This window comes from Vipera berus (assembly GCF_964194415.1).
Source record: "Vipera berus genome assembly, chromosome: 3".
Taxonomy (NCBI): Eukaryota; Metazoa; Chordata; class Lepidosauria; order Squamata; family Viperidae; genus Vipera; species Vipera berus.
In genome coordinates, this window is record NC_138204.1 from 49,664,495 (window position 1) to 49,690,807 (window position 26,313).

At 37.9% G+C, this 26,313-nt stretch overlaps 1 protein-coding gene across 5 annotated transcripts in view; it reads right to left on the reverse strand.

Moving 5' to 3' along the window:
* Positions 1-1,031: 1,031 nt before the first annotated feature.
* The window catches only part of PACSIN1 (protein kinase C and casein kinase substrate in neurons 1), a 49,818-nt gene continuing 24,536 nt past the window's right edge, over positions 1,032-26,313 (reverse strand). For 2 of the 5 annotated variants that reach the window (XM_081322457.1, XM_081322456.1), the window contains exons 2-10: positions 16,024-16,154; positions 14,272-14,428; positions 12,796-13,031; positions 11,069-11,224; positions 10,151-10,326; positions 7,052-7,172; positions 6,543-6,667; positions 6,181-6,374; positions 1,032-3,048 (exon numbers count right to left, since the gene is read on the reverse strand). In XM_081322457.1, coding sequence (XP_081178583.1) covers positions 2,939-3,048; positions 6,181-6,374; positions 6,543-6,667; positions 7,052-7,172; positions 10,151-10,326; positions 11,069-11,224; positions 12,796-13,031; positions 14,272-14,428; positions 16,024-16,086 — 1,338 coding nt within the window. In that variant the 5' untranslated portion in view covers positions 16,087-16,154 and the 3' untranslated portion in view covers positions 1,032-2,938. Of the gene's footprint in view, positions 3,049-6,180; positions 6,375-6,542; positions 6,668-7,051; positions 7,173-10,150; positions 10,327-11,068; positions 11,225-12,795; positions 13,032-14,271; positions 14,481-16,023; positions 16,155-21,798; positions 21,821-26,313 lie in introns of those variants that run through there. The other 3 variants (XM_081322460.1, XM_081322459.1, XM_081322458.1) reach the window with 2 other exon arrangements.

The following is a 26,313-nucleotide window of genomic DNA, read 5'->3' on the forward strand; positions in this document are numbered from 1 at the left end:
TTGGAAGAAGTCATCACTGCCTCTTCCCAAGAACGCATTACTAATAAGGCCACAAATACAATGCCCCATACGTTGTGGCACGGAAAGAAGCCCAAACTAGGGTATATTTGCCAGCCTATTACAATATTAGAGCATTTCGTTCTGAAGTCTAAACCTATGGATCAAAAATAAAAAGGACCAAACTCAGTATTAGATGTGAAGTCTTGTTGCCTGGATACCAACAGTACTGCAGGGATAGAGAATCCCAGATCTCTCCACACAAACATACAGCATGGCTTATTTTGTTCAGAATATACCTTGAAGGATATTCCTTACATCTGGATGATCAACCTGAAACCATTTGCTTCAATGGAAATTTTCATCATGCGCTAATTATCCAACGGCACATCAGATCCAGAAACACAAACTGAATCATTGCAGCTGTGATGTTCAGAGAGATCCAGCAAAATAGTTTCACCCTGAAGTTCTTCCTACATAACCCAAAAGGAACAGATAAAAGAGTCTTGTTTTTGGAAAGACATTTAGTAAGGGTTTGCTAACAAATCTAAACAATGAAAAAATCCTGAAAGAAAGGAAATCAAAACATTTCAGAAGAGTACTTGAAAACTCATTAAATGACCTGCAAGGAAAGAAAATAATGGGATGAAAATGGGTTTTCAAGATCTAATGCAATGCAGAAGTGGACGCCCAGCGCTATAAAGTCACAAGGCAAAGGGATATATTAAAAAATATGGAGTGAAAAAATGTAGATCTGGTGTTGGGAAGAGAGCAAGGAATTGCTACAGGAGGAGAAAAGTTTACTCGATTCTGAGAAAATAACTCAAAATAATCTCATCTTGACTTTGTCTGGCATAAAATGTGGTGGAGAGAAATTCTGTCAGGACTGCAATATACAGGAGTGGTATTTTACTCTACTACAATAAAGAAATCTCTGCTGCTTCTGTTTTTTGACCTTGGTTATTTCAATAGACTAACTAAGGAAAACTATGAGGAGACTTTTGCCATAACACTTCAATATAAACACTGCTCAGTATAGCAACAGCTGGGAATATGCAGGTGCATCACCTTGGTGTAAAGTTTGCATTTCTGCATGGATAAATCAAGGAAGACATCTATGTGGAGCAGTCACCTGGTTTTGAGGAACCAAGAAAGGAAGACTTACTGTGCAAACTTCAGAACAGTACAGTATCTGCGGTCAAAGCAAGGAACAAGAACCTGAAATTTTAAAAAAGCTTCTAACAAGTTAAAGCTGGCTCTTTATTCCAGATATAAAAACAACAGATGAAATTCCTTTGGAATGATTTAGTTATCTGCTACCACAATTAGGATTTACAAGAAATAGCACAGAACCTCAACAAAGAAATAAACATGAAAGATCTGGTAGCATGTCTTAACATTCTGGCATTGAGATAGAAAGAGAAGGATGGAAGCTACTTCCTCAAACAGAAACAACAAAAAAAAAAGGGATCAACTTCAGGGTGACTGAAGCCAATGATGCTAATATATCAATGGAAACAGACTTCCTGAGGCAAATTGCAAATCACGAGTCCCTACCTGAGAGAGACAAATACAAGATGGAAGTTGTGGCTTGGTGAATGAACTGGTGAAAAGGGTGTTGGAACAGTGACTTCAGTTGCACTGGCTCTGTAAATCTCATGACCTACAATTGCAAGGGGCAATAAAATAGGAATTTTCTGTGTCTTTCCTGTTTATCCCTTACTTTGCCTACTCTTAATTTGTGAAACTGCTAATCTCAAGTTGCTTTCTGCCTGCTTTTGTCCTCACACACATCCATTCTCTTGATTCTCATTTGAAAGGGATGTTACTTTGCTATCACCTGTATATTTCTCTAATAAAGCCTCTTTGTGTTCAGGTTAAAAAAGGTGCCTAATTAGGCTCATTTTCCACTGCTCAAGAACATACAAGGACTTTACTTCAACAATACCAAAAATACCAATTTACAATAAGTGCATTTCTTTTCCTGGTGCAATATCTGTTTAAGTGTATAAATGGTAATTAGTTTTCATAATTTTGCATCTCCTTTTAAGTCCTGTACTCAGGCTAGAAATAACACTTTCTGATTTATCTTTGTATTTCAAAAGGGATACATTCACTCATGACCCCAGGAATGCAGTTCAATTCCTCAAAAGAAGATGAGAGAAAGAAGCCAGTTCTAATGAGTTTTATTGGGTGTTCCTCAAGTTCAACAACCCCATCTAAACTCAAAAGAAGAACAAGCCACATATTTTAGTGGCATAGAGGAAATTGGCATGGAACAGATGTTTTAATTCATAACATATCACACATGGCATATCTTTCAGTTACTGCAATTGTTCTGGATGATTGCTGGATGATCAATGTAGACTATTACAGCAAAAAAAATGCTGACTGAGACTTCTTGGAAAGAACAAATATATCTTGTCTTTTGCTCTTAGAATAGAAATAGGTAAGAAATATACTATAGAGGAGTGAGTGAAAAATAAGAAATAAAAAACTATATTTCCTCTCTCCTTATTTTTGCTTGATTTGGTTTTTCAATGAGGATGAATTGTATTTTCCCCAGAGCTTAAATGCTAGACAGAATAAGCCATTTGGAATGTTTCTTTGCTACATTTTATAATTAAAACCCAACCAATCAGAAGCCTTATGGGTTAGGCTTTAAAGGCTTGAAGTATTGGCTTTTCCTTACAAGACAAGCCCGCCAGTGACAGTGTTGACTTTTCATATCTCATTTCTTTAAGAAACTAAAATAGTAAACCTACCACAAAATACTTTTAGAGATGTAATTAAAAAAATAAAAGATTGATTGGAAAATATGTTTGGAACTCTAACTGTGCTGAGTGAATGACTGTAGAGCAAGATGGCTACTTGGCTGGTATAGACAGATGGTGGACTGGAGAGGGTTGAATTCTGGCAGCACAAGGAGAACATGAAAGAATTAGATAGACTCCACATAGTTAGCTGGATAAAGACCAAGTTGCCCGTTGTCCAGACGTCCTTTGCACCACCCTTGTTCATCTTCTTCACCTAATTTGGTTAATTCATCACCTAGAAAAACAATAATAAATTACAAATTGGGAGCACACTATCAATCTGATATTCCCTCTCTAATTAATTTCACCCTATCTCTCAACAGTGTTCCCATACCCTGAGTTCTCTTGTGTATTTGATGTTGAGACACATGTGTAAAACCTATGCAGGAAGAAGCAAGAGGACATGTGATTTAATGAGAAAAAGGTCAGTGGGAAAAGAATATAGTGTACCTTCATATTATAAGACTGCCTTTTTATTAAAAACAAAATATGATTTTTTCTTAGGACTGCAAAGTGCTCTGGATTGTACTGCTGCATTTGCAGTGGTCAAAGTATCCCCCAAATGTCATGGCCATTTCAAAAAGTGGCAGACAGGTGTTACCTCTGTGCTGTTACATGCTGCAGAAAGTGTTGTTTTTTTTGTTGGCATCAGCTCTGAAGCACTGCACAACCTTAGTATATGCAAGTGTAATATGTAGTTTGCTATCAACTAATTCCCTTAAACAGATGCTAATGTAAGCTTAATTGGCACAATGACCCCATCAAGTTAAACCATGATTTTGTTAGCAATGGCTTGTTGAATAAATTACAATTCACTATGTTTGCATATTGTTGTTTAGAAACCACAAGTTGGATTCATATCCAGTGAAATGACCAACTATCAAATAAAATGACTTGACATAAGAAGTAAGTGAAAATATTGGTGATGCAGAAAGTCATTTTACCTTATATCTGAACTTTGTGCATATAAAAAACTAGTTTCTCACATGGCCATATTAGTTTGATAAAGTTATCTCACAATAACTGGCTCCTGTAGCTAATTGCTTCTACCTATTGCTAACAACTATAATAAAAGGGCACATTGTTCATGATCCCTGTACAAGTGTAGGAACTGAATGGCACTGACAGGTATATACGGTACTTCAAGGAATATATGCACAGGTGTCCTGTAGAAGCCATAACGACATCATATGCATCATGATGTCCTCATGCAGCTGACATAAGATATGTACTTTGCATTATTTGTGCGGTGATATGATGCACAGAATAGGGACGCGGTGGCTCAATGGGTTAGGACGCTGAGCTTGTCAATCAGATGGTCGGCAGTTTGGTGGGTCGAATCCCGAGTGCCGTGTAACAGAGTGAGTGCCTGTTACTCATCCCAACCTGCTTAAGGTCCACCACCTCCATTAAAATGGATTTACAGCCATTTTGGAGTACAATTTGATGAGAAAGTGCCTGAACAAACATTTTACCCTTATTAATGAAAATATAAATAACTTTATTTTCATAACTGTAACTAATAATGTTGGAGAGGCTTGGAAATGAGATCTGTCAAGTCACTTTAGGTCATACCAATGGATCAAAAACTTTTTCTGGAAGATATGGAATGCTGCTAGAAATTGTTTTAGCTGCAGAATGGTTGACCTTTTTGCTATCACTTTTGTATGATATTTGGAATGAAAGAAAACCAATTTGGCTCTAAAATACACAATAGCAGTTTTCATGAATGTTTCTAAAACTAGAATATCCCCAAAGAAATGCTAGAAAAGTTATATATTGCTTCCCCAAATAGTTATGTATCTATAACTATGCCAAAATAAAACATAGAAACAAATACTTCCTAATAATCCTTTTATAACAGACTATAGGATTTTCAATTAAAGTTATCCATAGCATCCAACTATAACAGAAAACTCATGGATTTTAATCTAGATTTTTATGACTTAGTTTTGACCATGTGTAGAATGCATTTAGGGATGCGGTGGCTCAGTGGGTTAGGACGCTAAGCTTGTCGATCAGAAGGTCAGCAGTTTGGCGGGTTGAATCCCAACTGCCATGTAACAGAGTGAGCGCCTGTTACTCGTCCCAGCTTCTGCCAACCTAGCAGTTCGAAAGCACGTAAAAATGCAAGTAGAAAAATAGGGACCACTACGGTGGGAAGGTAACAGCGTTCCGTGCGCCTTTGGTGTTTAGTCATGCGGAGACGTTCTTGGACAACTGCTGGCTCTTCGGCTTTGAAACAGATATGAGCACCGGCCCCTAGAGTTGGAAACGACTAGCATGCATGTGCAGGGGAATCTTTACCTTTACCTTTTATGATGCACAGAAGGTTATTTCCTCCTGCCTCCTCCCCATCCTCATGAATACCCAGAGAGATATGATCCTAAAATAGTATGTTCTATTTAATTTAATTTAATTTAATTTTGAGCCACTTTCTAACATTATCTCCTTTTTTGTTCAGGTTAAATTTTCAATCAAGAGCCTTGGTGGAGCAGTGGGCTAATGCCTCCTTAAGTAACACCAGCTGCCTGCAATTAGTGCAGGTTCGCATCCCACCAGGCTCAAGGTTGACTCAGTATTCCATCCTTCTGAGGTAGGTAAAATGAGGACCCAGATTGTTGGGGGCAATAAGCTGACTTTGTAAAAATGCCACTGGGGCCCCCCTGAAAGCCCTAATAAGCAGGTATATACATAGAATGAAGGCTATTGCTAAGCACATTGTGCTTTAGATTGTAAGCCGCCCTGAGTCTTCGGAGAAGGGCGGGATATAAATGGGATTTAAAAAAATCAGTCTTGAGAATTCCCCAGGCAGTGCTTTAGTGGAGAAAATGCATGTGGTCAAAGAAAAAAACTTCTAATATCTAAGGGGTAGCAACACTTTAAGGTCATTTGTACATTAACTGCACCTATGAGGTAATTGCTAGCAAAACCACCAACATGTCTTTCTTTAAGAGAATTTGCCAAAAGAGCAGGAGATTACAAGTATATGACAGTAGGAATAAGTGCATTTAAATGCACTTGATACAACATATTTGAGAGCTACAGCTCCCACTACAAGTAATTGAACAGGGCCCTCTTGCAATAAATATAAGAGAGTTACAATTTGTATTAATATGACATTATAGATAAAAAGGAAAGTTATGTCTGCCATTATTAGATTTCGTTTCAGTTATATTTTTAGAATTTGTTAATGGCTAGAAAATATGCAACTTGAATGCCTTACTGCAATGCACCCATTTAAGAAATTAAAGAAATGTCTTTAAAAAGACACTTTGATAGAAGACTTTTGATCTTTGCTTTCCAGAAGGACAAATTTCCTCATTACTTATTGAGCAACCTGAGCATACCACTGTTCACGCCATACCTGCTTTGAAACTCAGCTCATCCTGCTCTTGCCCATCGTAATCATACAGAGCTCGTACACGGACACCTTTCCCGGCTGTTTCTTCTTCAAAGGAATTGGCACCACCATTGGCTTCATTGGAGTTGTAAGTGTTGCCACTCTCATCATCTGACCATTCTGCAGCGTAGGCTTGACCACGTTCATAACTGCTGACACTGGTAATGGAACATGGCATCGTAAGAAATGACATTACTGCATATATCTCCGACATAACTAATTCTGTGGGACAACTGGACATAGTGAGACTCTGGTGCATGATGCCCATGTCTATTTTAAACATACTATCTTGCCAGTCTCAAACTGGAAATATCTCATACGCTTACCTGCCACGATCTCCTCCCTGTGCTGCTGCTTCCCCAACTCCACTGGCATTGGGTGTGTTGCCTCCCTCGTTCTTTTTAGGCTTCTCTCTTCGGTTTATTGTTTGTGTTGCATCTGGATTCCATTCCTGCAGATGAAACAACATTTACCTAACCCCAAAGCCTCAGTTTCCAATACTCCAACTGCACTATGACTCAGCTCCAGTCTTAAGAACATAATAAACACATTCTACTTCTTGCGGTAGTTTACCACGTGGTTCTGGTAAAACCAGAAGTAGGACATAGAAGCTATTCTGAAGTCACTTCAGTATTCAGAGAGGCAGAATTCCATTGCAGGGAGCAGCATCAGGGCACAGCAATGTCTTATGCCTTAGTTTTTCTAGGCACATGGACCATGGCTTTCTCAACCCTGAAGCTCCAGATATACATCATGACTAATAGCCATGAATCTATAACCTATAGCTTGGCAGTGCAGCCATCCTTGGAGGCATCATCCTGCGACAGCTTCTTACTTCTAATTGAGGCCAGTTCATTGGCATCCCAGGACCAGAGGTGTTGCGGAACCACCGAAGGTCTTCTTGTGCATCGGCCATACGAATGGTCTGCTCCAGCTCACGGTAGACTTTAGAATAGCTGCATGTTACAAATAGATAAAGTAATAAACACAGGATTGAAGTAAGAAACCACCATTAGACACATTAGACAAAGAAGCTTAGTAGCAAAGCAAGTAGAGAAACTAAATGAGAATATTATGGCATAATCACCTTGCCATATTCACAGAATTTTAGTGATTTATACTTTTATTCATTGCCATTCATTCTACAACATTTAAATCCCATTTATTTATTTATTTATTTATTTATTATTTATTTATTTTTATTACATTTATATCCCGCCCTTCTCCGAAGACTCAGGGCGGCTTACTTTCTATAAACAAATTTTATATAGGTTCCATTATTCCTCCCAGCATTTTGTTTCCAAGAAAAAAATCTGTTAATGAGGAAAATGTTGATGGTTCTGCAACTGGTTTGGCATGGAAAAAGTTCTACTTAGGATTAGAAAATATTTCTGAAATCTTTAAACGCTTTATGTCTCAGAAAAGACAATAATGAGATTGTGAGATAAATAGGCTGTATGTACCTAATCTGTGATAGTAGCCCTTATATTTCGTTAAATTAATGTGTACCACATCGGGAGCAGCTGATGACCTTGGTTCCCATGGGATAAAAGTTTATTTAGACTAGCAAAGCATCTGGAAAACTCCCTCCCTCCATTCTATGTGTCAACCTAAAATGAATAGGGAAAATGGCTATAGCCATGCTCATTTTTAGAGCTGACAGTCCAGCTCTTCTCAGAAAGAAAGAGTCTCTCTCCTGCAGGGGAAAGAAAAAGCAGGACTGTGACTGATCTATTACCGGATCCAGATTAGGAAGGAGGACAACAGATTTTAATTGCCCGTTGGGAAACTTCCAATTTAAAGTGATGTCTTTTGGACTGCAGCCCCCCCCCTTGTGTTTATGCAATTGATAAATCAAGTGTTCCATGATCATTTATACATGGGAGTTTGGGTTTATCTTGATGACATCCTTATTTACACTGAAACCAAGTCTGGAGACACACATAACAATTCCCTAATACAAAGTTAAGAAAATCCACTCCTAAGGCTATATGCAAGCAACTACGTTCCCCAATATACCTTCTTGGTGGGCTTTTTTTTAGCAACACCCAGCCTGCAGTCTCGGGAGCAGATGATAGAAGACAGAGTCCAAAAATCTCTGTAGAATCTTCATTAAAAAAAGGAAAACTGACCACTCAACTTGTTCTAATAAAGCACAAGGGGGTGCTAGCAACACATTTAATGCTCCCAACATTGTCCTTAAAATAAGAAAGATGCCTCCAGACCAGACTTTGAATGGGGAATCACTTTGTTTCATTCATGAAGTTTTACAGAGCTGCTAACAAAATCAACTTCCACTTTTGTGGCTCCCATATTTTATTATGGGAGGTGGTTATTTCCCCCCCCCCCCCCACACACACATAAACATTACATTACAGAGAAGATGGAGTAATGTTCAGAGCTTGCTTGGTTGCTTCAGTTTTTATGTTTTTATAAAAAGCAGAATAGAATAATAATAACAATAACAATAATAACAATACAAAGACCTGCAAATAGAAATAAACCAACTGTGGCAAAAGCAAGCATAGGTAGTACCAATAGTGATAGACAGTTTGGGTGCAATCCCAAACAATTGGAGCACCACTGGCATTGACACATTCACCATCAGTCAATTGCAAAAAGCAGCTTTACATGGAACAGCTTCCCTCCTGCGACAAGACTTTTAACACCATTAAACATCCACCTCTCCCTATTCCAGGTCTTTGGGAAGGGACTTGAAAGGTGGATAAAAATGCCAAATCCAGTTTGAATTCTGCAAGAAGATCGCACAGCATGACAAGGTAGCAAAATGGTGCATTGGAAGATCTGCAAGAAATATCATTTGCCTGCAAGCAAGAACTGGTGGTACCGTAAAACAGAGAAAATCATAGAAAATGAAAATGTTAAATTGCTCTGGGACTTTAGAATTCAAACAGACAAGCACCTGCCAAATAACATCCCGTACTTAACAATTGTCAATAAGAAAGACAAAAAAGTCTGGATAGTGGATGTGGCAGTGCCTGGAGATAGCAGAATAGAAGAGAAAGAACTGGAGAAGGTAACAAACTACAAAAACCTACAAATAGAATTAGAAGGATTATGGCAAAGGCAAGCAAGATAGTACCAATAGTAATAGGTGCCTTGGGTGCAATCCCAAAACAACTGGAGCACCACTTGGATACCACTGGCATTGACAAATTCGCCATCAGTCAATTGCAAAAGGCGGCCTTACTGGGAACAGCTTCCATCCTGCGACAATATCTGCAATACCATAAATTCAAATATCTATGTCTGCCTATCCCAGGTCCTTGATAAGGACTCAATAGGTAGACAAAAATGCCAAATCCAGTCTGAACATCTGGTTGACTGTGCGATGATCAACAACAATAATAATAATAATCAGTGCTTTTTTGTAAGAAAAAAGGTACCAGAACTCACATCTTGTTTATCTTTTATTTTAAAAAATATATATTCAGTCCTTAAATTTACCTGTCGCATGTAGTCAATCACTATACACACACCAACACACATCAGTTGTGTAATGAAAAATAACGGTCGCCACCCGCAGTAAGCACTCAGCGCGTGACCACACGACCAATCACAAGCCGAGCAGTGCCACAAGCCAAGCAGCGCCATCACAACCAGTGCGGACGAAGTACACATGTATCGGACTCGACACACAAGCAGCATGCATGCACCATTTTAATGATTTTGCTGCCGACCTGCTACGCTCAACAGGGCAATTCAAGTCCATGTGGACCAATCATCAAATTTCCAAAAGTTACTTTTAAAACTTGGAAAATCCATCGAAAAAAGGTGCCGGAACTCTGTTCCGGTGTGTTCTATCACAAAAAAGCAATAATAATAATAATAATAATAATAATAATAATAATAATAATAATAATAATAATAATAATAATAATAATAATAATAATAATAATAATAATAATTCTACCTGCTGTTCTCTGCCAGGTTCAGGTGTCGCTTGATATCTAACAGCACCTCTTTCAGGAAATTAAGCCTCTTCTCTTCAAACTGCTGGCATTGCTCAAAGACCTGTTCCATGCTCTCCATATACTGTGGAGTACCCTTATTCACCTCCTCCACAACCTTCTCATATTTCTCCAGAGCCTGTCCAGATAACAAAGGGATATAGTTAAGTTTCCCTGACTAAGGCCACTACTCAATCCTATCCATGCAAGATTTTCTGGGTAGGTAGGCATGTATTATTTTGCTCTTTTAAATATAACATTGATTGACATTATTTATAGATTATCCATAGAAATAATAAATAAAATAAGGCATAATCCCAAATAAACTTGCATAAAGATTTCAATTATGAGTTTATTCCATATCAGCACTGAATTAAAGATTAATCTCAGCTGTAATTAATGTCAGCTGCAGCCATCTCTATTGGAAGCATGCTTTAATATTGTTCCTGGAACTTGTTATACAAATAAGAAACAAAGTTCCAAGTTAATTCTGAATTTAGAAAATGCAGTCACCATGTGTGAACTTGTGACAGTGTAACTGAATAGTCTTTGGAGAGGATTTCTGTTTGAGATTCAAAAAAGAAGGAACAGCAGCTGATATGGAAAGTAATTATTGGGCCTTAAATAATACACAAAAATAAATAATTGCTACAATTTAAAAGTGAATTGTACTTTCTGAGGTGATCAATATATCTCGTCTACATACATATTTGATATGTATGCTTACATCTTTATCTATATCTAAATATGAAGATGACTATTTTTCTTGTGGGCAGTTATATATTTCTGCATGTGAGAGTGATTGTGTACATAGATTGTTGCTTGTTCATATAAAATGATGAGTATTAACTTTGAGTTATTTTGGTGAAGGTCATTCCTACCTTTTGTACATCTTGCTTGCATTTTTCCACTTTGTCTTGAAGCTTCTTTTGCTGGTCTGGAGTAATAGATTGCTCAGCTTTGCTATTAGCTTCCCGGGTCATAGCGAGTTTCTCCTCTTTGCATGCCAAGTGATAGACTTTCTTGGCTGTTTCCAGCTGGTTTGAGAGAGAAGAGAAAGAACCCAGACAAATTATTTCAGAGAGTTAGCATAAATTATCAAATCCTTGCCACTCATGAATCTTCTGCATAGAGATTATAACTAATGTTCCCCACTGTAGCATCCAACAGGCAATCCCTTCCCATTAGAAATTCTCAAATTTCCTTAATGAAGTCTATGACCTAGGGTGATCTTGGCTGGAGATAATGGGAATTGCAGACCAAATCATCTGGAGGGCACCAAATAAATAAAATATTTTAAGAATAACTGTATTATGAGATGGCTTGCTATCACCATAAACTGAATAAAATACATGGCCTAATTTTTGTGCTTTAATGTATTTTTTTTAAAAAATTCCATTTATATCCCGCCCTTCTCCGAAGACTCAGGGTGGCTTACAAGCTTAGCAGTAGCCTTCATTCTATGTATATGCCTGCTTATTAGGGCTTTCACACACACCCCAAGCGGCATTATTACAAAGTCAGCTTAATTGCCCCCAACAATCTGGGTCCTCATTTTACCTACCTTGGAAGGATGGAAGGCTGAGTCAACCTTGAGCCTGGTGGGAATTGAGAAGCCAAAACATGTAGTTTGTAGCCATGAACTGAGCCATGCAGGTTGGTAGAAAGTGATAAATATTATTTCCATAGGGATATCACCTCAGCAAGAGACAGCAACCCAGTCAACGCTGGCTGATCTCAGAAGCTAATTAAGGTTGACCTTAATTTATAGTTGGATGGGTGAATCACTGGGAATTCCAGGGCTATAGATTAGTTTTTTTAAAACTTATTTTAAAACTTATTTTGGAAGAATATCATGGCCTACTACATTTGTATCACTGCTGACAAAACTGCAGGGCTGCATTTTTTAGGTACTAAGTTCAACTTGAGAAATTTTTTATCATTTTTATCTGCATATAGGTATTACTTCATGTAGTATCTATGGATGTAATTCAACTCACAGTTTTCATGATTGCACAAGAGGCTGATGGGTTCTATGAAAGGCTGGAACGTGGGGGAAAAGGTTCAACTGAATGCAGCCAAACTAGAGCAATGTTTCTCAACCTTGGCCACTTGAAGAGGTGTGGACTTCAATGACCAAGAATGAGAAATTCTGAACTAAAACTTTGCCTCTTGGTCAGAAATTCTAGGAAATTTTGTTTTTTCTTTACTGTTAGGTTCTGCAATCTAGAAAAGTTTGAAAGCTCCTGATCTAAACCACAAAGAAAGGGATTTTATAAATCGATGGCCCAACACTAACATTTCCTTTCCATGTTGCATTAAGATTTTCTTATTATACTGCCTTGGTTATCTTAAGAATCAACAGACATGTTTTCATCCCATGCTAATTTGCTGCCCCCCAAATGTATAGGATTCTGCACTGCAGCTCCCAAAATCCCAGTCAGTCTGACAATGGGAAGTTTTCATCTCAACATAACTGGAAAATTGTTATCAATGAAAGAAAGGCTATCTCAACCTCTGTCCATGGAAATTGATGGATTTCTTTCCTTTGTAAAGTAACTAGAGTTAAGAGGTCCTTTGTTATCTTCTCTCGTCCACTCCTTCCTACCTCCTTCATCTTCTTGGCCCAGGGTTTCTGTGCTTTCCGAAAACCATCTTCTGCTTCCTTGGCCTCCTTGAAGCCTCCAATGATCTGTTTGTGGAAAGCATCCTTCTGCCAGTTCTTCACCTTTTCAAAATCATCGTTCAGTAAACTATTCTTAACTTCTTGGTGTAGCTCGCTGACTTTGTCAGCCTCTGTCATTATGGCCATCCATGCCTTTTCCAAACTGCCATATTGGGGACCTATGCAGAAACATTACCAGTAAGGGTGGGATAATGGCTCAGCATCCGGAAATAACAGCCCATTTTTTTCTGTACAGACTGAAGGCTCCTATAATGCTTTCAAAAGTTGAGAGACTGTTTACTTTATTAACAAATGAATTGTTGAGAGAGCTGAGAAGCCTGCAGTGATGAAGCCTAAGGGAGACTCTCAGAGCGTCTCAGATACCCTAGTTGCAGATTTTGTGATCATTATTTGTGATTGTAAAAGATCCAATCACTTTACGTGACTCATATTTACTTATACTGATATTTAAATCAGTAATCATGAGAGCCATCCTAAAAGTCCTAAAGTGGAAGATCAGGGAGTTTATTTTTTAATAAACAACATCAAGGCTGCTTTGAAGACAGAAGAAGTGGTAATGGCAGATGGTTAAATACTCATTCCTCCCAGGATTCAGTTCCTCAGTCCTCAAAGCAATTGCAAGAGCCTGCTGTTTATGAAGCTAAACATTGACAACCTGCTGCCCTCCAGATGTTTTGGATTATGAAATACATAGCCCCTTGCCATCGATCATGCTATCAGATCTGATCGGTATTCAAGGTGCAAAAGCTTGGAAGACATCAGTTTGCCTATAAGCTTGCTCCCTTTTGTTATTCCTTCATCATGCAGAAAAGGATACCATGCTACTACTGGATATGTACTGCGATATATTTACAAGTAAGATTATACTTATACAGTATATACATTTCAGGAAAGGAAGTTCCACTGAACTGGATTAGGTTCTTAATAAGCATGCATTTCATTTAACTGTAATATTTAGCTAAACTTGTGAACTTCTAGTAGTGCTCTGGCTCATTTTGACTGAATGGCTTAATAAATATATTACATACTATTCTTAAATCTGAACTGTTTTATTGCAATAATCTTGGGCCACACTTTTATCTGGAAGTAATATCTGTCAAAATTAAGAAGTGATTGCCTAGAAAGGCCCACAAAACTGCCTTTAAGGAAACTTACAAACTTCAAATATAGGGTAACAACAGTTTATGAACAGTCATGCTTTCCTTTTAAAATAAACGAAAATAACTGAAAGAAAAAAACTCCTTGGGGTCTCTTCTCCCCCATATTGTCCAGGTTAAACCAAGAGAAAAAAACTGATACAGTTGTGTAGATTGCAATACCCTCAACCTTTTGCCTTTGAAAAAGCTCCTTCCCAGCCTACTCTTCTTCTATGCTATTACAAGGAAAGAGTTAGAATACCTTTTTCTACCAGTTGCCTCCACCTCTTGGCCCAATCAACCAGCTGCTGAGCATACGACTTCTCAATCTTGGCCCGTTCATGGACACAGTTCATCAGATCATTGCAAAGCCGATATCCATCATCAATCCGCTTCACTGTCCGCTTATAATTCCCCACCTGCCAGACACATGAATAGTTGCCTGGAATAAGTGTAGTTCCAGGAATCATCCTGGAGGCCAGAGGGTGGAGAACAGGAGAGATAGAGGAAAAGAGGGGCATTTGATTTCAAAAAAGGAAAAACTCTTAAAAATGTGATTGCCATGGGTATTCTTCTGCCTCTTTACAGAACATTCTGAGTCTGACTCTTCCCTTCAAACAACAGATACCCGATAGGTGAAATTTGCTGCATTTGCACAAGTACTGGGAAGGAATCAGAAGGCTTACTAAGTAAGACCCTCGGAATCTGCTACCTGATGTAGCACTGGGACATTTTGCAATTATTGTAAGGTCTTAGAACTCTGCCATAGTGCAATGCTAAAATTCAACTATTCTCTTTTCAGCATGAAAGGTATATTTTTGGGGTAAAGAGTACATTTCCTGATTCCTCTCCTGCAAAACAGGGAAAACATTTTTTTTGTATGTGCTCACAATGATTGTGCAATCTGCCACTCTACCATTCTTCTCTAATTTAGCCTGAACTTTTTTGCTCTTTCATCACAATGATTCCCCACTTAATTAGAAATCATTCCATGAATGTGACGTTGCTGTATTTTTAACCAGCCAATCAGGTTTGGCTACCTGGCAAATTAGGACTAACTTGACTAAGAATGAGAGCAAAGCCAATGCACTTATTTTTTTAGCAACTTCAACATAACTTTTACTAAGCCTAAATTTACAACATCACTCTCTTACTAAATGGCCGAATATGGCCTCCTTTTTGATCAGCAAAATTATTTATCACTAATTTATTATAATTTAAGTATATTTTATCTTTTAAGGTAGAAATCCTACCAAAGTATTTCATAAGTTAATGGTCATAAGTAAAAATTATTATTGTTGTCATAATACAATTTCTAGACTCCTTCTCAATAATAATGCTTGTCATTTTGACATGTATTTCAGCAGACTGAATGTGTAGTTTTTGAACATCTGTTTTAAAAAGAAACAACTAATTGCCAACACCTGGATGTTGGTGGTGCAAACCAACTTTAATCTGAGAAATACTCTGCTATCAAAGGCGTTGGTATATGTAAAGCACTTTAGGCCCCAGCAGGACAGAGAAATGTTTGTGGCCCATCCTTTCTTTCGTTCTTTCTGAATCATTTTAAAGTATCTGTTTATGAGATCTCTTTCTCACTGCAGAGAGGTGGAATTTATTAATGCCAGCTTCAGAAACATCACATCTAGCATGCTGATCAGACAGAGGGGGATTGTTCAGATCAAAAAAGCAGAATGCAGCTTTTTTTTCTTTGCATCTCCTCTCCACAAGGACTTCTCTAGAAAGCTTCTGGAGGAAACAGGCAAGGATTTGATTTTTTTTTTCCCGTGGAGGTCTCTGATATCAGGGGAAGAAATGTGAAAAATCTCATAGAACCTTGGAAACTTCTCATGGAAGCTTTCTAAAAATATTTACTTTTTGAAGTGACTGTGTTCCCTAGTTCCTTGGGGTTTCAGCCTCCTCAAGAGGTAAAGCTGTTTTGCATTTGGCTGGTTCTTACTAAGTTAAGTCAGCCAATCACGAACATTTTTTCATGTAAAGGGGAGGTCCTTACCTCCCAGAAGCTGTCAGTTACTTCTTCAATGGATGCCACAGACTCATCACAGGAAGTTGACATTGTTTGTGGCCCTGGTTATTTATCACCAAGGGGTCAGCCACTATGCCAACAGGACCAGACCTCATGCGCTGCAAGGAAAGAACACAAATATGTAGGAGAAATAATCATCTGAATTTTTCCTGAAAACAGGAAGAGCCCTTCTGGGAGACAAAATGCATGATTTTCTATTATCTTCCTATTTATGTGAACCTTCCACCTTTTGCCTTATGGTAAACAGCACCATGTTCTGAATTTTTTTTTTATTTATCCAGCACACCCACTTTTCAAACATTTTCTCTCAGCAGGATACAAATCTATTTGTCTGGATTTGTCTTCTTTTTCCCCCCAGAGGTCATTTATTACGGGAATCCTTTTCAATGTGCATTATTATCTTTCAGAACAAGCAACAAGGGACATAAGGTCTTTCTCCATATCAGCAGTTTCCAGGCATAATAAATTAAATGCCACCATGTCAGATAGTAAAGCTTAAAAGTAAAACCTGAAAAACTTGTTCCAACTTTCTGGAAACATCTGCTAAATAAGAAGCACTTCATAAAGAGAATTTAGAAATATTTCATCAGTTACAAAAAATAATTGTACATGACAGAAATATACACAGTGTAAGCAAGGTTCCCAAAGAGGACTGCTATGCGCTTTTGTTGCTTTCAATATTCCATAAATATTTTGTGATATCTTCAGTAGCAGGTCACATGACACAAACAAGAACATTGCTGGGAAAACTTACTAGAATCGGCCCTTTACCAGGCTTTTGCGTGATTACAATTGCAAAGTTACATTGCAAAGTTATTCTTCAGGGAAATACTTTCTTTAATATTAAAGTTAAACATTAAAATTCCTACAGAATGTTCTAAAATTGTCTTAAATCCAAAATGATAAAATCAAATTGGAGCTTGCTAATTGAAGAAGACAAGAATATTGCTTATAGTTCAAGATTATTAGGACTACTGGATTTGGGGTGCAAATATTACACATATCTTTAAATGGCTAAGCATTCTGTATCCTTTTGGTATCGTTTTGTAGTTACCCAGATTTTTCAGCACCGAATGAACAATTTTAAACTCAACTGAATACAATAGATTTGATCAGGCTGGTATTGAAAGAAGATTTTGCCTGCAGTACAGTGTTTTTTGTGTGTGTGTTTGTGTGTATAACTGAATTCTGTTGCATTAATTCATAATTTGCTTCACAGTGGCTTGATAAATAAGGTAATGAGGGTTTGTTTTTTTTGCAGCTAGAGACTAAGGCTGGTGATATCATGTCATTGGAATGACCTGTTCAAAATATTTGGCTGTATTTTGGGAGTTGAGGGAGGATTTAGGGGGATTTATTTTGCTTCTAAGAATAGACCCAACTTTGGCAATTTCTTTCTTTTTTGTTTATTTTGATGTATTGATATTGATCAATCTCTTAAGGCAAACTATCAATCTCAAATGTGTTGAAACTTTGATCCTGCCCACTTTGGAGGAGCTCTGGATGAGGGCTCCAAGATTGATAGAGGCATGTTTGACTCTGGAGATGTAAATGGCCATCCTCATTCTAAGCAACAACAACAACAACTTTATTGATTAGCCCTTGGGCCATATCAAAGTGCAAAGTTCCAGCAACAAACCGTCACCAAAACTTGATAAGAGCAATCCAAAATGGAATTTGATAAAATACAATTTAAAATGGAATTAAAATAAAATACAATTTAAGATGAAATAGTAATAAAATACAATCTAAAATGAAATTGTAATAATGTACAATAATTTAAGATAGAGATAAAATATGATAACATTATATTTCGGAGTCGCCCTTGCAATCTACCCCAAACCACCCCAGTGATTTGGGTCTGGATGGGGAGGAACAGACTTCAACTCAACCCTGACAAGACTGAGTGGCTGTACATTCCGGCTTCCCGGGACACCTGGGATGTTCCATCTCTTTCTATGGGGGGGTGAGCTTTTACCCCCTGTGGATAGGGCTCGCAACTTGGGAGTCCTCCTAGACTCACGACTCACTTTGGAGGATCATATAGTGGCCGTGACTAGGGGGGCTTTTGCCCAGGTTCGCCTGGTGCGCCAGTTGCGGCCCTATCTGGACCGGGAGGCCTTATGTACGGTCACTCATGCGCTCGTGACCTCTCGCCTAGACTACTGTAATGCTCTCTACATGGGGCTTCCCTTGAAGACTACTCGGAGGCTCCAACTGGTACAGAATGCGGCCGCGAGAGTTGTCTTGGGAGTTTCCCGGTACTCCCATGTTACACCTTTGCTCCGTGAGCTGCATTGGTTACCAGTTGTCTTCCGGGTAAGGTTCAAGGTTTTGGTTATGATCTTTAAGTCCCTACATGGCATGGGTCCGCGATACCTCGAGGACCACCTGCTGCCGGCGTCGACTCCCCTCCGCCCTGTGCGTGCCCACAGAGAGGGCCTCCTCAGGGTGCCTCCGGTCAAGGAATGTCGACTGGTGGCCCCCAGGGGGAGGGCCTTCTCTGTGGGTGCCCCGGCATTATGGAACCAACTGCCGGTTGAGCTCCGGACGGCATCAGACCTCCGATCCTTCCGTCGCGGGTTGAAGACCCATTTATTTGAACTAGCGGGTCTGGCCTGATGGGGGTATATGGGTTTTTATAGGCTTGTTTTATCATTCTTATTTTAACTTGGGCATTGATTTAATTGTTTTTTAATTTTTGTATTGTTATTTATATATGCCCTGTGAACCGCCCTGAGTCCCCTAGGGAGAAGGGCGGTATAGAAATCTCAATAAATTAAATTAAAATATGCAGATCTTAACCGGATCATTTTGTTTAAATACTGTGCTACATTAAATGTTATTTTCAAGTTCTGACCGGACATAAGGTAAGTTATTTTGATATGGGGATCCCAATGGGTCATTCGTTTGGTATATAGACCAAGATACCTGTCTCTCACCCTCTTATACAGACAACAGTCAAATAGGATGTGAGCCAGGTCCTCTACCTCTGCCGCTCCGTAAATGCAGAGACACTCATTGTACGGTATAGTATGAAATCTCCCATATCTGACCATTGTGTCAAGCTGTTCGAATCTTGCTCTCATAAATATCTCCCTAAGATGTTTTGGGAGTTGTAACTTCAAATAACTGTCCACTTGAAAAGTACATTTGTATTTACTCAGCCATTTCAAGTTACCCACCTTACTAAGGATAGCTATATCAGTTTGTGCTTCTATATCCTTTTCTTTGGGCAACTCTTTTTTTTAGATTGTTCTCCTGTTACGCAAGAGACAGGAAGGCCACAGCTTCTTACAAAATTTGTTAGTTTCTAAGCCATAAATGTAGTAATAGTCCCCCATTGCTATTGTGATGTGTTTCTTACGTACTTGACCAGCAAAAAGTTCATTTATTTCTTCTGTTTGGTTGGGTGTTTACAGTTTTCATCATTGTTGTGCTCTATTTCTATAGAGATGTAATTATTTCTTATATAGAGAGCAATTCCACCTCCTCTTTTATAGAACACAGTCAACCATAAACAGTCAACCATAAACTTCTTAAGTTTTGTCATTCAGTTGCAACCCTTATTCTCAGCGAAAACATCTGTTAAATATGCTGGACAGGGATGATGGAAACTAAAGTCCTAGATACATGTAAACAGGGCTTTTTTTGTCATAGAATGCCCAGAACGGAGTTCCGGCACCTTTTTTGGATGGTTATGGTTGTAGATAGGATAGATGGAAGATGAGAAAAATGAAGAAAACCAGATAGGGAATAGCAATATTACTACTCTCTCTTATGTAACCAAATCCTGCCCTCTTTTCTGTTGTGCCTCAACTATCTGCCTTTTTCTCTGCAGTCCCAGAGTCTTTTCCAATCTCTATCTGCAGCAAATTAAACTCAGGAAGAAAATCAATTTGAAATTTTAAAAAATGCTCTCAATGATAACAAAAAAGAGACAATAGTAGATTTAAACCTCTTCTTCCTCCCATCCCTACATAAACAATATGCATTTCATTTCACTGGGCTGTTACTCCTTTAAAACCAATTCTGATTTATATATGGGAGTTCATATATGGAAAATTATGCTAATCATTCATCTAGAATCCAGCCCTGTTACTGTATAAATGGTTTCCCCGGATGATGCTGAGCTGGGCAAACATTGTGCCTGATCAATATTTATTTAGATTCATACATATATTTCCTATCATGCCCAAAGGAAGGTGGATTTAATCTGGATCGAGCTTCCCTTAACCTGGATCCCTGCACAATTCATCTAAATATGTTGGGTTACAAGTGCCCTAGGTTTGACATTTTTCTAGTAATTGCAACTTGATCTTATGGGGAGACTATGCTTCCATCCATGCATAGGATAAGGCAGGGGTAGGCAACCTTGGCTCTTTTATGACTCATGGACTTCAACTCCCAGAATTCCTGAGTCAGCTGGGAGTTGAAGTCCACAAGTCATAAAAGAGCCAAGGTTGCCTACCCCTGGGATAAGGCAATGAAAAGAGAGGCTGATTAAGAGAAAGCAGAGGTCTTTCTATTAGGCAGAAGAAAACTGTGGGTATAATTCTTGTACATCAAGACAGAAAAAGTGTATTTGTTCTTCCTCTGAACACCAATTACTGTATTAAAAACACAGGATTTCTCTTAGTTTCCCTATTTGTATACAATACTTTGTAAGTATTTAAGTGAAATATCAGAGTGACTTCCACCATATTATGTGAAGCAATATAAAAAGAATTTCAATTTGCAATTGGAATGGATTGGATATAACAAATGCCACAGGTGCCAATCAGCACACTGTATCAATATAAAAATCCTCAGCTGGGAAAAGTGCCATATGAGCTATTGGTGGCAACATGCATTTTGCATGTATGAATCAGTTTCATGTCTCATAGCTTTTCATCTCATTGGTGAAAGATTCTGGTGTATTGTTTCAACATCATGTGAAATCTGACTTAGTTTTATACTGTTATATGGTCCATGCTACAAAATGTTCTTGATCCCCAAATCAGCTGTTTGCCAGAATGCAAAATGACACAAGCAGAAATCCTAGGAGGTGAACAAAGATGGGATGAATTGCTTAACTGCAGCACTTGGAAAGTGACACTGATGCATCCAAATCCTAGAGCCTTGACAATGTGCTTATGCACTGATTGCCATCTGCAGTGCTAGAAGACCCTTAAGGTACTATGCAATTTAGCTTAGAGGTGACAAGAATCCATTTATACTGACTTAACAATTTAGAAATGAAGACTAGACAGACTATATCTTGGTCAGCCAAAAATGATTGCTTTAAGAAAGAAGTTACTGATTAACCCCAAATACTTCTGCTCCTCTTGGTTTGGAACAGGAGATCCATGAGTTTAATCATGGGCAAAAGAGGGAGGAATTTTTCTTTGGCAGGCTCAACTGATGCAGGATTCTGTACTGAAATGGTTACAGGAATTTCTGAGATCGTCACAAAAGCTAGAGCTCACTGCAGTGGAACTAATTGCACCTCGAGGGGGTTTGCTGTTATCAGAAACTACAGTCCAGGCCACCCTTGGAAATAAATGTCTGACTGCATTCCTCAAATGTTGGCACAGCTATGTGCAGATTCATAAGTGGATTGAGAGAGCAACTCATCTGGCAATACACACATGCATACTCAGACACAGCAATACACATTATAGGTAGATAAAGAGCAGAAAACATGTAGCTCTCAGGAATATATAACTGAAGTAAAGAAACATGCATGCCTGTAATATATACCTAATCATGATGGCAAGGGTAGCAGCTCACTTACAATATAATCCGTATCCATAATTATACATTAACCATGCAGAAAAATACACCCACTGGCAAATAAAACAGTGAAGGCTTGATAGTGATATGCCTATGAAAAAAGAGGTCAAGAAGCAGCTTGCATAAGTACCAATATACCAGTCTTCCTGAATCTATGCACTTTCTTATTAGTACCACCAAAAGCAAAATACAGATAGCATGACAGGCATTAAAGTTGCAACATTACCTTGCTATGGCAATAGAGCAAAAGTAAATGGTCTGTTTTTTAATTATAGTCCCACTGTTCTTAGCCTTTGATCATGTTCACTGTGGATAATAAATCACGGCCAAAAATATCTAGAGGGCATGAGGAATTCCTCATACTCTTGAACTAGAATGATTTATTGTCAGTTCTTAGATGTTATTACCCATCTATTACAGTTGTCATCCAATGGTGGAAGATGAGAGTTAATTCAAGTATCATTCTCCCATATGAGGAACATATCCTATAGCGTGCATCAATAAAGAATTCTCAAAAGAGAAAAACCATTGTCCCTTTTCATATGAATCCTATCCTTCATAATTTTTCCTATCAATCTCTGATTGGCTAGGTATGAAATAGCAGCAATATCAGAGCTGTGAACAGACACAGAAAAGCAATGAGACCACAATGTATTTGTGTCTGTTTATGTCAGCAAGTAAGCTAGCTACTTAATTACTGAGTAAACTAATTATCCAATCTAAGAAAACACGGCATATCTACTAGAAGTACACCACCAGATTGTTCTTCCCATTGAAACAACAGAATGTAGAATGACATCTTTACTAGAATGCTGATGATGAGCTACACATATTGAACAAAAAAATTCTGTGGAAGTAAGGACACAGGAGATATCAGCTGAAGGAAGAGTAAGAGAGCAATAGAAAGGTTGGAGATAAAATAGATATAAAACAGAAGTAAAGACACCAAAGACTTTCTCCACTGTCTTGGTGAGGAGCTATAGCAGTGGTTCTCAAAGTTTTCTTCACCGTGGATCCCCTTTTAATTCCTTTTGTGGCCATGGACCATGGACATGGACTCCCAAGACTTGACTCAAGACTTAAATCATAACATTTCTTCAATAATTCCCATACCCCCTGTGATGACATCGTAGCCCCCCCCCAGAGGTCCATGCACTACAGGTTGAGAATTACTGGCCTATAAATTTGGTACACAGCAGCTGGAGAGGGAATGGATAGAATCTGTTGAAATCACAACTGTTAACACTGGTAACCACATGCAACAGAGCTGAGCAACCTTTTAGTGGTTAGGCAGGGCCTGCAATTTCAGTGGATTATAATGCAAATTGGATGAGATCATGTCCTTCAAAATTCAAAATTTTGTGTTTCTCTTGGTTTGGGAGGTGATTTCTAGGTCTTTTTCTTTCATCTGTAAAATCTATTTTACAGATTTGTTTATTTGACCATTTTCATATATTTACTCTCAAAATGGCAGGAAACCACAACACCTTTTCAGGATTTTAATCAGAGGTTTTATTTTAGTAGTAAAAAAAAAAAAAGTTGATAGCATATGCAATCCAGTGCCTCAGATTATACACATAACAGGATGAATGTACCTGCAAATATGTAAAAGTGTGCATGAGACAGAATAAATGAGCATTAGGATAAGAATAAAAGGAAGCAATAATGCAGCTTTGCTCACTTGTCCTAACATGGATATATATAAAATTGAAAAACAGTTTTCAAACATAATTAATCTGAACCCGGAATAGGGCTGGCCAGGAACTTATTACAAATGTACAGTGCCATGAATCATGAAATCATGTTTTCTATTTTAATTCTGGCACATTAAAAATAGACACTATCACAGGTTGCTGCGTTCCTTCCTTCAGTTCTTTAATTAGTACTGTGCCTGAGCCAAACTAGAGAAAGAACCCAAGTTCCAATAAGCACAATGTTCTCTGATGGAGCCCCTCCACCAATGGGGGGGTGTATTTGCTGATTAACGACAATGTCCTCAACAGCACCAATCTTTTTATTTTAGAGGCCATTGTTTAAATACATGTAGATTGCAACTCAGAGACATGATAATGTGAAATGAAAATGGCAGATTTGACATTAGAGCAGCAGAAAATGTTTAATAGGGGCATTAGAGGTTGGCCTTGCTGAGCAGCTGCTCGTGACTATTATTTTATTTCATTCTTTTTTAGCTGCTCGATTTGCATTTAAACTACATGTCATAGTAGCATATGTATATTTTAACTATGCACAAATGATAAGAGTCTTTAGATACGGACTGAGAAAACAAATTCAGATTCAATGACCACTGATGCTTTACTGGGAATTGTAAATCATTGCATCAGCATTGGCTCATATGATCTCCAAAAATCTGGTATCCTTGATGGTTGGGGCTTCCGTCCCTCTCTCTTTGTTGTTGCTGTTTTGTTGTTGAATTGTCATACTTCATACAACACACTAAATAAAATGTGGCTAGTTTGTATTTGGTCCAGCCTATTGTACGGATTCATTTCACTTCATTTGTAAACCAAGATTTATAGTTTAATGCATTTGCAGATCAAATCAATTATATTTTATAAAAGAGATAGTTAAGCTATAATCTCACCCAATGTATGAATGCTGTTTAGTTTAGTTTCTTGGGCATATGTACTTTCCTTATTTATTCCATTAGTAGCTCTCAGAGCAAATATTCACTGTTCAAAACATGGCTGCAGCAAATATACCAATTCTGAACACTATAAATACAGAAAAATATAAACTTTCTTTAGTATATTTTATTAGGAGATGGACCTCTGTTATCCCTCAACACTGTTAAACTCTATTTTTCATTAGCATGAAACAACTGTAATTGTCAAAGATATTGGTTGTTATAGTCTATCAAATCTGAAGGATCATAGATACTTCTCCTTAATCTCTCTATATTTTTCATCGTAAGTCAAAGACTTTAAGCCTGATTCTTGCGTTCCAGGGCCCAGTGTATTGGCATTTCTGCATTATCATTGTTTTCACTCTCTGATCTCTATCAAGCAGTTTGAAAAATGACTTTACTTCTGGTAATTCAGAAACGTTGAAGATAAAAAGTGAAACTCACTCTCTATACTCTGAGCTACCCCAGGTCTTGCAGTAACAAAAGCAAAGAAAAACTCTAAATCCAGTCCATACTAAAGAAAAATAAAGCAAACTACTTAGCATTCCTTATCACCCTCCATGTCCTTCTTTGCACTGAGTGTGTCTAGTTAATGGAAAATCTCATCAGTTCTCTGAAGAGGTGTGTTTGTGTGTGTGTCAGACACTAGGGTAGGATAAAATCTTACCTGTTGTCATGTCTACTCATGTTTTCCTAAAAGCTGTGCTGCTGCTATTGTATTAGGATTCTCCTGGTTCATAGAAAGTTCTTTTTAAGGGTGCTTCCCAGACTAAATGTTTAGAACCAACTTATTTGTGATTAGAAAGCTGCAAAAACAAAGTCTGGGTTCTTTTCTACCCATTCTCACACACACACACACACACACACACACACACACACACACACACAATGTAATTACTTCCTGTTTCTGGAAAATCATAATTTTTTATTTGCCACTACGTTTGAGTATTTGTTTTACATTTTAATTTCAGTTTTCATATACTTGTTTCCTAAAATCTCTTTTATTAATGGAGGCAGAGAATGAGATGTTCTAACTAAAGGCTTAAAAATGAAAAATTATGATTTCAGCTTTCTGATGAATATTGATTATAAATCTTGACAAAGAAATATAGATTGCTGGTGCAGAAAAATTACTATTTATAACAGCTTCATCCCACCTGATGCAATTCAAATGTGTTGAAATCCCTAAATACCTAAAAAATTCCATGGTGAAGAAATGTCATTTATGCCAGTGCTTCTCAACCTTGGCAAGTTGAAGATGCATGGACTTCAACTCACCAAGGTTGAAAAACACTGATTTATGCCATAGGTGATGGTGGTCATTGAGTTCTGCCTTTAACCTTGGTTCAGATTCCAAATCATATGGTTTTTGTCATATAAGCTACAAATGAATGAGTGTTGCCTGGATGTTAAAATTGCTAAAATTCTTGCTTGGCACCTCCTTTTCAAGGTCAAGTTAATCCTGGAATTATTTTAAAAACATCAGGAAATAGTATATATTTTAAAAAATATAACACCTATTTTATCTTTAAAATTATAAAACTGGATTCACAGTCCTAGCACTTATTTCTTTCTCCTCCTTATTGGCTACATTCTCTCTCTCTCTCTCTCTCTCTCTCTCTCTCTCTCTCTCTCTCTCTCTCTCTCTCTCTCACACACACACACACACACACACACACACACACACACACACACACAAACACCTTTATTGTCAGTCACTGCGGAATTAGTGTTGTCATTCTTGCTGAATTTTAACATTCAACTGATTATCAGTTTTTGATTCACAAAATGTATGAGAAAGATATGCATGCATACTCAAACTATGACTCAGTACTTTA